Source organism: Pavona decussata, unplaced genomic scaffold (genome assembly GCF_977016875.1).
Source record: "Pavona decussata unplaced genomic scaffold, jaPavDecu1.1 SCAFFOLD_134, whole genome shotgun sequence".
Taxonomy (NCBI): Eukaryota; Metazoa; Cnidaria; class Anthozoa; order Scleractinia; family Agariciidae; genus Pavona; species Pavona decussata.
The window spans coordinates 5,909,620-5,922,491 of NW_028145547.1; the positions used below are offsets into that span (position 1 = coordinate 5,909,620).

The window sequence follows — 12,872 nt, forward strand, 5'->3', positions numbered from 1 at the left end:
CACCCTAAACAGGGGCGTATCCAGGAGACCCAGAAAGAGGGAGCCAAAGAAATTGTGGCGAGAGCGCAAGCGCTTCAGTGGGGTCTTGTGCCTTTTTTTACTTTTTGACCTGGCAGAATTATCGCGCGATCAAACAGTGAAAAACGCACAACAACCCGACTGATAAGGCTCGCTACTCAGGCTAGGGACGCGTTAAGAAGGTTTTTAAATACGAAAGAACAACAAACAGTTAACAAGGAAACCAATCAGTGGTTTCCACGAGCGACAAACGCGCATTTATTCGACTTACTTTTGAAACACGAGGACACCTTGCGCTATTTTACGGAGCAGTTACAAATCTTGGCAAAACAAACGCAGAAAGCAAAGCTAATATCATCGCTTGAGGCATTCATTCAAATTGACAGCGATCTAATGAAGCAGCGAGATTGTAAGCATGGTAACCAACAGTGGATAAGCGAACTTTAAGTAACAAGATGCTGAGACGGTCGGGGGCGGTGGAGTTACCTCACCATTAGTTACCTCACCATTCGGATTCTCGCCAGTGAACCGCATCACCATACAATTATTGCCGGTTTCATATTGAAACGATTCTCCCCACATTGTGTTACACAATTCTTTGCCGTCCTTGTACACCTACAAAACGATATCAAATACAGTGGAAGTTAAGCGGTTGCAGACAGAAACGGAGGGGCATCACTGCATGAGTTTGCTTGTGTTTTAGGGAATGAGATCCGTGTTTCCCGCATAATCATAAACCGCGCAAAATTGCAAAAATACCTCAGTTGTACCAGTAGAAACCCGATTCTTGCCCAATCTCGGAACGGGAACCGTTCCGCTGGACAAGGGTAACGAGGGCTCTGGGAACGAGATTGATTCTTGCTCCATGCCAAGATGCGCAGAACTAATGCGCAGTAACGAAAAGAGGCGCCGTCCTCAGAGAGTTGAGGAAACGCGAATATTGTATGCGACGGTATTTTAACATTTTACGCTAAGCTGCAGTGTTTGTTACTTGGAAGTTGTGGAAGTTTTTGAAGTCGAAAATATCACTAACAACAAGAACCAAACAGCTTACAAACAAAGTTTAGCTTAGGCGTGAACGGGGCGTTTACGTTGGCGTTGTTGCCGTGGTTACTGAAGGACGCCACCTTAAAATTTCAAAGAAAACCGTTTTTTCTCAATGGAAGCCGAGATAAATGAGCAAAATTTTCTTTTAAATGGTTACTCCCGATCTACTGCATGGAAACTATTCATAAACATTTTCAGCTGCTAACGCAAGGCTAACATGTGTACCACAAAGAATATACTTGTTATTTTCATTACCTCAGAAAATTTGCGACAGGTGGATTGTGCCGGACATGTGTTGACATTTGTTGAATAGTTAAAGCCACTCAGCCAGTTTTGCACACAAGTCATGTCGTCTTTACACGCGTCGAACCAGTCGTTGCAATAACCGGAGCAAATGGGAACACGGTTCACTTTCCCCTCCGTGGTGTGCCACTTGATAAGGTTTGGCTCACACTGCCAGAAACATTCTTCGTCTTTTATGTACTTTTCACACTCCTGCGGGGAAGAAAGAACCGCTACTTTTAATTGTCAGGGAAGTAAGTTTATTATTCAAACAATTCCTTACGCTGGGAATTCTTCTCTTCAGGCAAGACTCCTTGCTCCATTAGGTCCATTAGGGAACTTAACCTACGACGACGGCAAAGCCGATGAAAGGTCACTTCGAAATATGAATTCTCATCGCGATTACTTCAGCTCGTCCAAGTTGTACAATGTAGGGGAACCTTTGGGGGAACCATCCAGAAACTAATTAAAATTCGTACGATCTTCCCGTCGTAGGAACGGCGTTCAGTTTGAGTTAAGAACACACGGCGGAGAATGAAAGAGTCAACGTCATGTGCTCAGGTTCTCCACAAAACCTCCAATTTGGTCTTCTCAAGTTGCTGCTTTGCTGAGGAGGGCAAAGAAACGCAATATATAACGCATGTTTTTTGCTCAACTGAAGTACTGTTTTGTGGCGTTCTCATTGCCCTCGCCGTCGTCTAGTTACTGAATTCCACGTCATGATCTAAAGGTCACTCTTTTATTTGAGCTCTTCTCGGTTAAGTTTTCACGCTTCAATGTACCTCTCCGACGCAAACATTTCCTCCCCATTTCAAAAATTTCCTACATGGAGACGAACAAGTCTCAGTGCAAATTTCCTAATCAGCGAACTTCTGATAAACTGTACTCCCCCCACTCAACCTTTAAGAGAGGTTTTTATTATATAAACACCAGTGAAATACAAAGTGAGCTTTCGCGCGAAAACATGATATCTTCACACGTGAAAATAACATGTTATCTTCACACGTGAAAGATCACCACTGCTATGGTTACATAATAAATCGCGCCTTTTGCAATGATTTGATATTTCATTGGTGTTTATATAATAAACAGAACATTACATGGCCCCTTGGAGATACGAAATGTCTCTTCTCGTGTTGGAAAATATTTCACTCGTTCGCTGCGCTCACTTGTGAAATATTTTTCAACACTCGAAGAGAAATTTCGTATCTCCGCGCGGTCATGTAATATCCTCTATAAGTTTCCCGCTAATAACAAGTTCACTGACTTCTTTTACTGTATGTGCTATTTGAATTGCAAATCTAAGAGGATTATTTGTCAACCATTCATCGCAACAACAATTCTTTGTAATTCTGATTACATTTTGAGAAGAGCAATGATTATCACCCCGCGAGTTCTGAGGACGAAGAAACCTTTATCACAAACCGACTAGCGACTACGACAAATAGAGCACACGGATTAGGATTTGGGGTGATTTTCCGCCATTCCGCCGTTCCACGGTTTCGGCTTTTAAGGTCGCCGTTATTTGATGACTGTTTATATTGATCATGTTTGCGTGCCGATCACGCAACTAGTGCGACTTCCTATTGGCTCCGCTTGTTTGCATAACAATTTTCTAAATTTTGCTAAAATGACACGATTAGTCCCTGATAAATTTCGACACAGTCAATAATCTTTATCAGATTATGTGTCCCTGGTTAAAGTTCACAAGATCTCATATCATATCAAAATGGTTCTCAAACTGTAGATAACTTGATACAATACAAACATGTCAGTTAAACTGGTCTCAATGCTCCCTTGTCGAGGACGTTAATTAAACTTGTAAGGTGAAAAGTTCACGAACGATAAATACCTATTTAGTAACCCTCGAAGATCCAACTCACCTTAGACAAATTCTTGCAATGATTCCACGTGAAGTTATACAATACCTCCACTTTGTTTCGCTTCAGTTCGGCAGTGAAATTGGCGGTGCAACAGGCCTTGTCTTTCCAAGAGAGGCATTCAACATAACCATTTCCCTCTGGGGAAGGTTTATCTTTATGGAAAGGACCATCGATGCATTTTGTTACTTCTTCATGTTTGTGGCAAAATACGCCCAGAAAACCAAACAGGAGCGAGAATACGAGAACCTCAGTTGCACGTGCCATTCTGCAGAATGAGTTTGCAAATGAAATCGAAGACAATGAAAACTTTTAAAACGTTTCATCATGCACATCGCATGATTTCAAGAGGTGACCATTGATCCTTGGAATGGACCCTGGACCATGGACAGTGGATTTCGAATGTTTTCAGGAAAAAAGTGAAAGGTGTTGATGTATTCATTACATGAAATACGCTAGAAATAAAACAGCCGAGATAACTTGAAAGAATGACATGTTCTGGACCTCGAAGGAAAGTGTTCTCTAGACCTCGGTACCTCCCCCAGGGTAGTTGTCCCGTTGTCCCGTGATTCCGGTCGTGAAAAACGGCCCACCCTCCACAAAAACTCGAGAAAGACTGGGTCGTTGTTTGCTTCAAAGCAGCAAATCGCGAATATTTTTATCAACCTCTTGTTGAAGTTGTGGGTCTTCTGATTATTATTTACAGTCCAAAATGGTGAGTAGTTAGCGTATTAAGCTTACAATAAGTCTCGTAAGATAAAGTAAGCTAAAACTGCCAATTGTTATTCGTAAATTTACGATAATGAATGGCGAATAATTACCGGTAGCTGAAGTTTTGGGGGTGACTCAACAAGACGGCGAGCGTTCCCTGTAACTGAAACAGCTGGCCAGCACCTTTTCTATTAAGTTTATTGTATTGCAATACTCTTTGTTTCCTTTAGTATGTTTATATCGAATTACACAACATAATTTACACAAAATTGTAAGTTTCGTTCATGCCATTCATGCATAAGGCAGCTTATTTCCATAAACTTTGAAGAAGTGCTTATTGATATTAGCTCGTTTAATTTATTTTTTAGCACATTGCTTGGCAAGATTTCCGCACAGCCCCATTCATTAATTATGTATTCACTTTTGCAACTCAAAACCTCTTTTCATGTTCGTTTTTTGTGATAGAGGGTTCAAGTACGTCAGTGATGCATGTATAATTAAGTCATAATGGTATTAATATGGGGCTGATATACGGAAATCTTTCCGATTGCTCTAAAATCTATGTATTATATGATTATTAAAACATGATTGAGAGCTCTCACATAAGCTAAAGCTTCTAGTAATTAAGCACAGTTGAAAATTGATAGTTTGTAGAGAGATGCCATGTCCACACAGTTGCTTTGAACAGGATCAAGGAATCTGGTTTCTCCCTGGTGTATCGGTAGACAAGGGTTTCACATTGTAATATTTCTCCAGTCCTTGTTTTATGGTATTATACCTGTGTAGTTTTGATAGTGTTTAGTCTTTTGCTTTTCAATGTCCTTGTTTGCAATGCAGCCAGAAGCAGGGAGAATGAAGGCTGGAACTCTACCTGCTGGGTACGCTGCCCTGGAAATACTCAATGTTATTTATAATGGGAAATAGACACACAAAAAAAATAGGTAAAGTTGAACGTGGCTCCAAGACACCAAAAGGATAGACCCAAGTGTCGGCCTTAACAATAATAATACAGATTGGAGTCGAGATTGTATGGGACAACGTTGATTGCCATGAATGAATGGATCTTGGGGTGCATATCTGGCATCCTCTGCAGAATTTGCAGGGGCAGATGACATGTCATTACCAACTTGGCCAAGGAGAGAGAGCCTGCAATTGAGATCGTCGAACACACTTTCTAATCTTTGATCATTACTAGTAATAATGATAATAATTAAAATTATAATTTTGATAATAATAACAATATTTACAGAGGGTAGCATCAAGCCAACTTGAGGTTAATTTGGGTGGTCTTCAGAGAGAGAGGGTCCACAGAGATATTGACTAGTGGACTGAAGGATTTGTGTAAATTTGGTATTTGTCAGATCAAGATCTTTGTTTGTAAAAGAGGTTCAACTGAAGGATACCTCAAGGTGGCTTACAACGATTTCCAGCACTTCTCTTTAGTTATAACTATTTTGAACAATCATTACTGCAACCACTTGTTTTGGGGGGGGTTACTACTAAACAGTAACAGTATGAAACAAATCCCTGAACTTTGTTTAACCAGTCATGGTAATTTTTTCAACTTAACCATAGCAACAATATAACCAGGTGGATGGATTTGAATCAACAGGGTTCCCTTTTGAGCCACCATATTTTAAATCTTTCTTTTCATAACTGCTTAAATTAAGCTGTGTGCCATTAATTGTGACCAGTGGTCTTTATCTTTTAAAACATGGCAAATCATGGCTCCCAACAAAACCCTTTATACCATACTCATTTACCAGATAATAAGACGATGATGGATTCTTGAAGGATATTTATTAAGGGTACAGTTTAGCTTAAAGGGAGGGGTTCACGGTTCTGCGCATGTCCATGAGCCAAATTACTTTTTCGCCTATGGTCGCTATGACCCAAGCCTGTTTAATTTAATTCGTTGTTTACGAACCATTCGGAAGGGAATAGGTAACTCGGGTGGTAATTATTTCATATGATTGCGTTATTTCGCATGCAAATAACTGTAATCACATCAACCGTGGAATAAATCCTACGGGTCAACGCTAAATTCAATATCGACAACATCAGTACAATCCACTAGCATTTTCTGTGAATTTTGGTCATCAGTCATTTTGCTTGGACTAATTATAGAATGTGATTACTGAAGTACATGTAAGTGGGATTTTTAAGGCCATAAAGTTGATAAGAAAGAGAAGAAAGCATTTAGATTCATGCACATGCGCTGAAATGTGAACCCCTCCCTTTAAGCTCCATTGCGAACAGGTAATAATAGTTATTTCCGCTAATTTTTTTATTGATTGATTTCAGGTTGAGAGATTTACAGAGAGCCAAATTGATGGTAAAGTATCAATAATGTTATTAATGATTACTTTAACTGAGTACTAAATATTAAATTTGTAAAGAATTTACCAGTTGCTTGTCAGTAAATGAACTAGTGATCAAACAGGGACCGATCTAGGAACAAAAATTTTGCGTATTTAATTTTTTTTCAATAGCTTGCACCGTTGGGATTTCCCATTGATTTTCATTGATTGTTCATCGATTACCATCACTTGACAGTTAATTATTTTATAATTAGTTATATTATTAATTTTTTTATAATTATTTTATTTTTCATTGACTCTTATTTCATTGTCTATTCATTTTTATAAAATAGCCAGGGTCAAGCAAGCACTGTGATTGGTCAAACTGAGTTCTTTATAACTCCACAATGCACGAAGCATACGTATGGTGCGTGCATTATAATTGTACATATGCACGGAGCACACGTCAGATTTTTTGCCTGTGAAAATCTGAGAAATTCAGCGACAGACCGCCATTATGGCCGAGCAATTTCCCTCGTTTGACTGCGGTTTCGAGTTTCTCAATGATATTGTAAACACTAACCGATGGTTATCGAACTCTGAGGTTGTATCTGTCCAAGTTGAATTCAAAGTGCGAAGCTCTCTTTCAGCTCCCTCGACGCGACTGGACCGAAGCAAACGGCGCCGTGCAAACCGTCTGGTACGAAAATCACCCGCTCGGTGTTAACACTCTGGGCACTATGCTGAAAGAGATCAGCGAAAAGACAGTGCTATCCACCGTCTACACAAATCATTGTGTTCGAGCAACAGCGATAACCTTGTGGTCGAAGCGGGCTCGCAGATCGGCACATTTGCCACATTTCGCGCCACAGAAACCCGAACAGTCTCCAACATTACAATTCCCGGCCATCGTCAACTCAGCTAAGAAAGTGCAGTGATGTTCTGTCGTCTGCTCTAACAGGATCCATTCAGACCACACAGATAAACCAAATGTCTTCCCAACAATTCCAGTCCGTTTCTTCTCGACAACCAAGAGAAATGTCATCCGCAGTTGTAGAATCACACCGATCAACATCCTCCAACACCGCGGTGATTCTCATGGCATGTTCAATTCGTGCACTATAAATTCGGTTCAAATAAACTTGAATCTCCCTTAATCCACAAATAAGTGAAGTATTTGAACTTTTGAAGAGAATCCTTACCTTGTTGTTCAGCTTTTTCGAGAACTTTTCACTTCAAACGATTCTCGTCGTGAACGATCCAAAACGTTTTTCATTGGTTTTCTGCCAAATTTTGAACCAATGACATTGCGTCTGACGTGTAAGGAGAAAGTTGATGTTGATTCATTAAAATTCGCACTTGTCTGAGGAGTTGCGATTGTTTATATTTTATAAAAGAAATAAAAAAACTTGTTCCTCGTGCATTGTTGAGTTATATAAGCACTTGGGAATTTTTAAGAACACTCGAGAAGTGCAGAGAGGCACTCGCCTACGGCTCGTGCCTCTCTGCACTTCTCTCGTGTTCTTAAAAATTCCCGCGTGCTTATATAACTCAACAATGCACTCGGCGCGTTTTTTATTTCTTTAACAAACTGACAGCATCGTATTTTCTGTTTTCCTTTCTGGTTTGTTTAAATGCTGAATACATGTAACTAATAATAAATAAATTATTAACTGTATTAGCAACAACCCCTTGGTCTTCATTCCATGTGTAAAACATCGTCAGGGTACAAGCGCACAAAGAAAAGGAGACGGAGGAGGAGAGGGCAAAGAACAAGAAGAAGAACAAATTATAATTAATTAATATTATCCCTACTTGAAAGTAGATCATTGTAATATTTTACTTGAATAAGAATGAATAAGAAGGCATTATAGCCGTGTATTTTTAACTTCATTCAATGGATTCTTTTTGCCAGAATTCAAAGAATGTTTCAACCTGTTTGATGGAGACAGTGATGGTATGGTAACAGAAAAGGAGCTTGCTCTGATAATGAGATCCTTAGGAGAGAACATAACCCATTTTGAAATTGCTGAATTAATGAGAAAAGCTGGTAAGTGCAAAGAATTCAAACAACATGAAGAGAGTTGGGGGGCCGGTAAAATTTTTCTAAAAATTTGTGCTTGTGATCTTTCTAAATATAACCAACTGATTTTGTTATCATTATGTCATAGTACTCTTATTAATGAGTTGTAGACTCGTACTGTTATAATTTGGAAATTAATATAATTAAATTTGTCTATGATCATCATTAATCCAGTTCAGATGCATGTCTGCACATGTTCCTTGACTAGCGTACACTGAAGTTTTATATGACATTAAATTTAACTGGTCAGAATGTATGTTACATTTTGAACAGGAAAACAAAAGGTGAGATTCCCAGAATTCTTAAAGATGATGGCAGAACAAAGTGGAAAAAAGATCAACACAGAGCAAGAGATATTAGCTGCTTTTACGAATTTGGACAGAAATAAAACAGGCACTGTCAGCCGCACTCAACTTCAACATCTTATGACAGGAACTGGGGACAAGCTTACTACCGGAGAATGTAAATGTTAAAGTCTCTTTCAGTTTTCTAACCATATTTTCCCAATTAAAGGCCTTTTATACATGTTACCCCCAAATGAATATACGTTTGCAAGGGTAAGGTTTCATATAAAAGCCTCTAACCTTTATTTTGAGGTACCAGCATTTATTTAAGGCCTAGCATTTAAGTGAGGAAATACTGTGTTATATGAACAAGGTAGCCTTTATAATTATTCATCCCTTGACCTGAAGAAGGGGGTGAGTGCTGGTTAGCCACATAAGCTGTGAATTAGAACAAGAGTGTATGTATAGTGTCCAGAGTCTGGGGTTGAAAATTAATTGTCTTGGCAAAACCGAAAGTTGGGGTGCACTTGCTTAGCTGGATAGCAACCTATCCACAGTTCTAGATAATGCCCATTCTTTTTCAACTACAGGACCAGTTTTTACATGCACATACAGTACAAGTATGTCAGGAAGATCTTGTTTAATCATAATCATAATACTACTTTTAATTACTGCAGGATAAAAAATTACAAGGCAGTACAGTTTTGAAAGTAGTTTAAGTGTAAAGTTAAAGTCCTCATTCTAATGAAAAGGGAAACATTTTATTTAATTTTACGATTTTATTATAGTGAATAGAGCAGTTTCATGCTATGCCATAAACTATGTGATTGGTTAAAAAAAAACTCACTCCACTTTCTTAGCCAATGAGAATTCAAAGCAAACCCAATCATGACTTGTTTTCATGCTTGACACCCTGATGTATGTACATTCATTTTGATTTTGTGCAATTGCTTCTGATTGCTTCATTAACTGTTATTTAGATGTACAAAATATATTTGTTGTGATTAGTTAGAGTTTTTTTTTATTGGTTTTTGGTTTTAAGAGACCTAGTTGGTTTATCCTGTTTCTTCCTTTCTATTTCAGTTGAGCAAATGCTTAGAGATCTTGGCTTGGACCGCAGCCCAAATATTCGCTACACAGGTAAGCAGACATTTACCTTGAAGTTGAAACCTTAGTGGGCACTGTGAGGGTCTCATTCTGTAGTAAGAGATAAAGTATTGGCATTGTAAAGGCCATAACACCTAAAGTTAATGCACTAGTGTATAAAAACTTACAAAAGGTTCCCCTTCATCTTCACTCTTGGTATAAACCTGTGATCTCACACCCAATTTTAGCAGCCCTCAGTATTCTCCTTTACAATGAATTTGGTCGCTTGCTGTGTTTTGTGTTTCCCTTGGGATTGTTTTATCTAGTGAAATGAAAAAAGAGTATTGGTATGATTGCAGTTACACTCTGAGTAAACTGTTCACTTCTTGGAACAAATGTCTGCTTACAAAATACTTGACGTGCTTTTTTTCGCCATATTAAAGGTAATTTAAAAATTGTTTGTAAATTCATTATTCAGTTGGTAAGCTCAATTAACTGCCTCAATAATATTTCCAAGGACCTAACAAATTATTGATAAATATAGCGGACAGGGACTCAGTGCTAATCATTTGTTAGCAGAATATCTGTAAGTTCAGATGTGATTTAGGGTTTTGGAACAGAATGATAATTATTTTACTAATTCAAATGAACCACTGGGCTCATAACAGACGGTGCCTACTAATAAAGAAGTATTTTTGTTTGGTTTATGACTATGCGGGAAAAGCAGATCTTAGCAAGGGCTATTTAAATACAAAAAGAAATTTGGGGGTAACCATGCATTTTTTAGAGATAATTAAGCAGCAGTTATTCTAAAAAACAGTAAAATACAAAGAAATGCATGGCGTTTTGTTCAAAATTGAAGCTTTTCTATCTCTGAAAAATGCATGGTTACCCCCAATTTTCTTTTTGGATACCAAGAGCACTTACTTAGTTCTGCTTTCTCCGAATAGTGTTAAACCACGCAAAAATATCCCTGTATTAGTAGGCACCAGCCATAGAAAACTCGAGTACGTATCTGGAGATGTGCAAAATGTATGCACAGTAACAAAAGGAGGCACCCTCCTTAAGTAAGAATTTTATTTGACAAAAAAACAATAACACTCGTAACATGGAAAAATTGATTTCTTTAATTTGTTTTTAAGATAGAAAAATTAATGTGCTTAGAATGTGATTCAGGCAGCTCTGCAGCTGTAAGTCTGGCCCGCCTAGATTAGCTCTCGCTACCTGCAGGCCAGTCTCTCTTTTTTGCTAAATTTTTGAATTTTTTCAAGAATAAACTTGAACTTGAGACTTGATTTCTGCATGTATTCCAGAGGATAACATTCCATGCCTTAAAATTTTCTGCAATTAAATATTCACTCAGTTAAATCATCCAAATAGATCAAACTGCGTTAGTTTCTGCAAATATCCTTTAAAGAGCTCTCTTAGTATGCAGAAAATTAAAGAACAGACACCACCGGGATTCAATGAGAATTTCTTGACGATGTTGGTGTTCAGTTCTTGCAGGCCAATGTGGTTTAATTTTTCATTTCCCTTTTATTTTGCAGATCTTGTACGAGCTGTCACACACTGAAGAACTGGAAATTAGTCAGTAGGTAGCTAGTATTTATTAAAAGTGCAGAAAAGGCATTTTAATCAACATGACAATTCATGTTGTAGATATTGGTCTTCTTGCAGACAAGGTGGTGTTACTTCCATAGGGGGAGGGGGGTTCTCCAATCCCAGACCCTTTTTCAGACTAGGGGTTCTTACCATTTACATGGAAAACCCCGAAATTCCAGTTGGAAAATCAAATGGTATGCACCATTCCATTTGGAGTACCTCTGAAATTATGGTCTTCTGGTCAAAGTGATGCATTTTTATTATTCCTTTTGGGATTTACAGCTGATGTTCATACATTTTGCATGTCATCCATCTTCTGTTAAGACAAGTTAAATAATTTCGTATTTATGCCGAAAATTTCCATTTGGGTGGTTTGCGTAAATGGTAAGCACCCCTGGTCTCAAAAATTCATATGCATTTTTCAGACCTGGTTTCAGGAGTCCATACCTGTTTTCAGACTTTCAGACCAAATATATGGTTGAAATCTGTACCCTGGCTAAAAAGCCATATCCTTTGGGGCTTTACATACTTTTAAAGTTCATATAAGGGAGTCCCCACCCACCCCTTGTGTTATTTTAAATTAAGTGGGTACTCCCCACATTCTCCCAACTAGTGGCATAAGAAACATGGGGAATAGTTAGGAGAATATGCTTGTTGATAATGAGGCTTGAACACTTTTTGCTGTCTAAACATGTTTAGGTCAGGCCCCTTGGGGAGGGAATGAGGATTCCGCATTCTGTTATCCCATATTCCATTAATGTTTTTTACCGTAATTATCAATTCCGCATTGATTTGAATTCATATTTATTTTACCCGAATTTGATGCTCAATATCTAAAAATGACTTTGTTGGCAGCCCGCTATCTTGTATTGTTGTTTCAGTGAAGTATCACACTTTTAGTGTTATCAAATTTCCCTGTAATTTTTCCTTCTGTTAATCTTGAATTTTTTCCCAAAATATCCTATATCCCTACAGGTGTATTCCTGTATTTCCACCATTTCAGTGTTATCAAATATCCTTCATCTCTATACTCCCTCAAGGAGCCACTTTTAGTTTCCAAGAAGACGTTCATTCCCCCTTTACAATGTATTTCCACATATTTATTGGGTGTTTTCAACTTTGAGACTCGTACCCAGTTTGTGTCATTTTCCTTGTTGGGCGAGAGAAGATTGGTTACGAGAGTGTCTTGTGGCGCGGGGTGTCATTAAGGGGTGTCATGGGCTTGAACGACAGCCCGCGCGCGCCGACCAGCACTGACCATCTTTTAAACATTGAAAATAATGTGATCGTGTAAACAGCTTATTTAATATTTAACATGACAGACAGTTCGTAGACTTTCTCAAGTACGTTTTCTTGGCTTCTCGCACACTTTCGGCGCAATTAAAAGTCGACTTGTGGCAAGTTTAGACAGTTTGCGACAAATTTTATTGGAACAAAGACATTTCCGTGTTGTAAAGAGTAACCCTTTGTAACAATATGGCAAAATTAGGAAATAAAAAAATTGAACAATGAAGTCGTTAATTTTTTTTTACCCCATTTATTGAAAGCAGAATACAATGAAAGTGATAGTAATCTCTCA

General features: G+C 38.3%; 2 protein-coding genes across 3 annotated transcripts; one reads left to right on the forward strand and one right to left on the reverse strand.

Annotated features, from left to right (window-relative positions):
• Nucleotides 1-229: 229 nt before the first annotated feature.
• LOC146467956 (riboflavin-binding protein-like) lies at nucleotides 230-3,741 on the reverse strand. Its single transcript, XM_085125688.1, has 3 exons — nucleotides 3,231-3,741; nucleotides 1,321-1,560; nucleotides 230-633 (listed from the first exon to the last, which is right to left on the reverse strand). Exons 1-3 carry the CDS (start codon nucleotides 3,492-3,494, stop codon nucleotides 409-411), a joined length of 729 nt encoding a protein of 242 aa, XP_084981814.1. The 5' UTR covers nucleotides 3,495-3,741; the 3' UTR covers nucleotides 230-408.
• A 71-nt stretch (nucleotides 3,742-3,812) lies between these two features.
• Nucleotides 3,813-12,806, forward strand: LOC146467957 (uncharacterized). 2 transcript variants are annotated; one of them, XM_085125689.1, is made up of 6 exons: nucleotides 3,813-3,942; nucleotides 6,243-6,273; nucleotides 8,154-8,288; nucleotides 8,595-8,783; nucleotides 9,689-9,745; nucleotides 11,239-12,806. In XM_085125689.1, exons 1-6 carry the CDS (start codon nucleotides 3,940-3,942, stop codon nucleotides 11,262-11,264), a joined length of 441 nt encoding a protein of 146 aa, XP_084981815.1. In that variant the 5' UTR covers nucleotides 3,813-3,939; the 3' UTR covers nucleotides 11,265-12,806. The 2 variants fall into 2 exon arrangements, with proteins under 2 accessions (XP_084981815.1, XP_084981816.1); XM_085125690.1 differs by lacking the exon at nucleotides 3,813-3,942 and adding an exon at nucleotides 4,429-4,816.
• The last annotated feature ends 66 nt before the right edge of the window (nucleotides 12,807-12,872 follow it).

What these genes read in the sequence shown, in the direction of transcription:
- LOC146467956 (XM_085125688.1), bottom strand. Translation starts at nt 3,494, where the DNA reads ATGGCACGTGCAACTGAGGTTCTCGTATTCTCGCTCCTGTTTGGTTTT. An exon ending in ATTGCAAGAATTTGTCTAAG is followed by an intron (nt 1,561 to 3,230) that starts GTGAGTTGGATC and finishes TCTTCCCCGCAG; the next exon opens with GAGTGTGAAAAGTACATAAA. An exon ending in CCTGTCGCAAATTTTCTGAG is followed by an intron (nt 634 to 1,320) that starts GTAATGAAAATA and finishes ATCGTTTTGTAG; the next exon opens with GTGTACAAGGACGGCAAAGA.
- LOC146467957 (XM_085125689.1), top strand. An exon ending in TACAGAGAGCCAAATTGATG is followed by an intron (nt 6,274 to 8,153) that starts GTAAAGTATCAA and finishes TCTTTTTGCCAG; the next exon opens with AATTCAAAGAATGTTTCAAC. An exon ending in CCCAAATATTCGCTACACAG is followed by an intron (nt 9,746 to 11,238) that starts GTAAGCAGACAT and finishes TTTATTTTGCAG; the next exon opens with ATCTTGTACGAGCTGTCACA.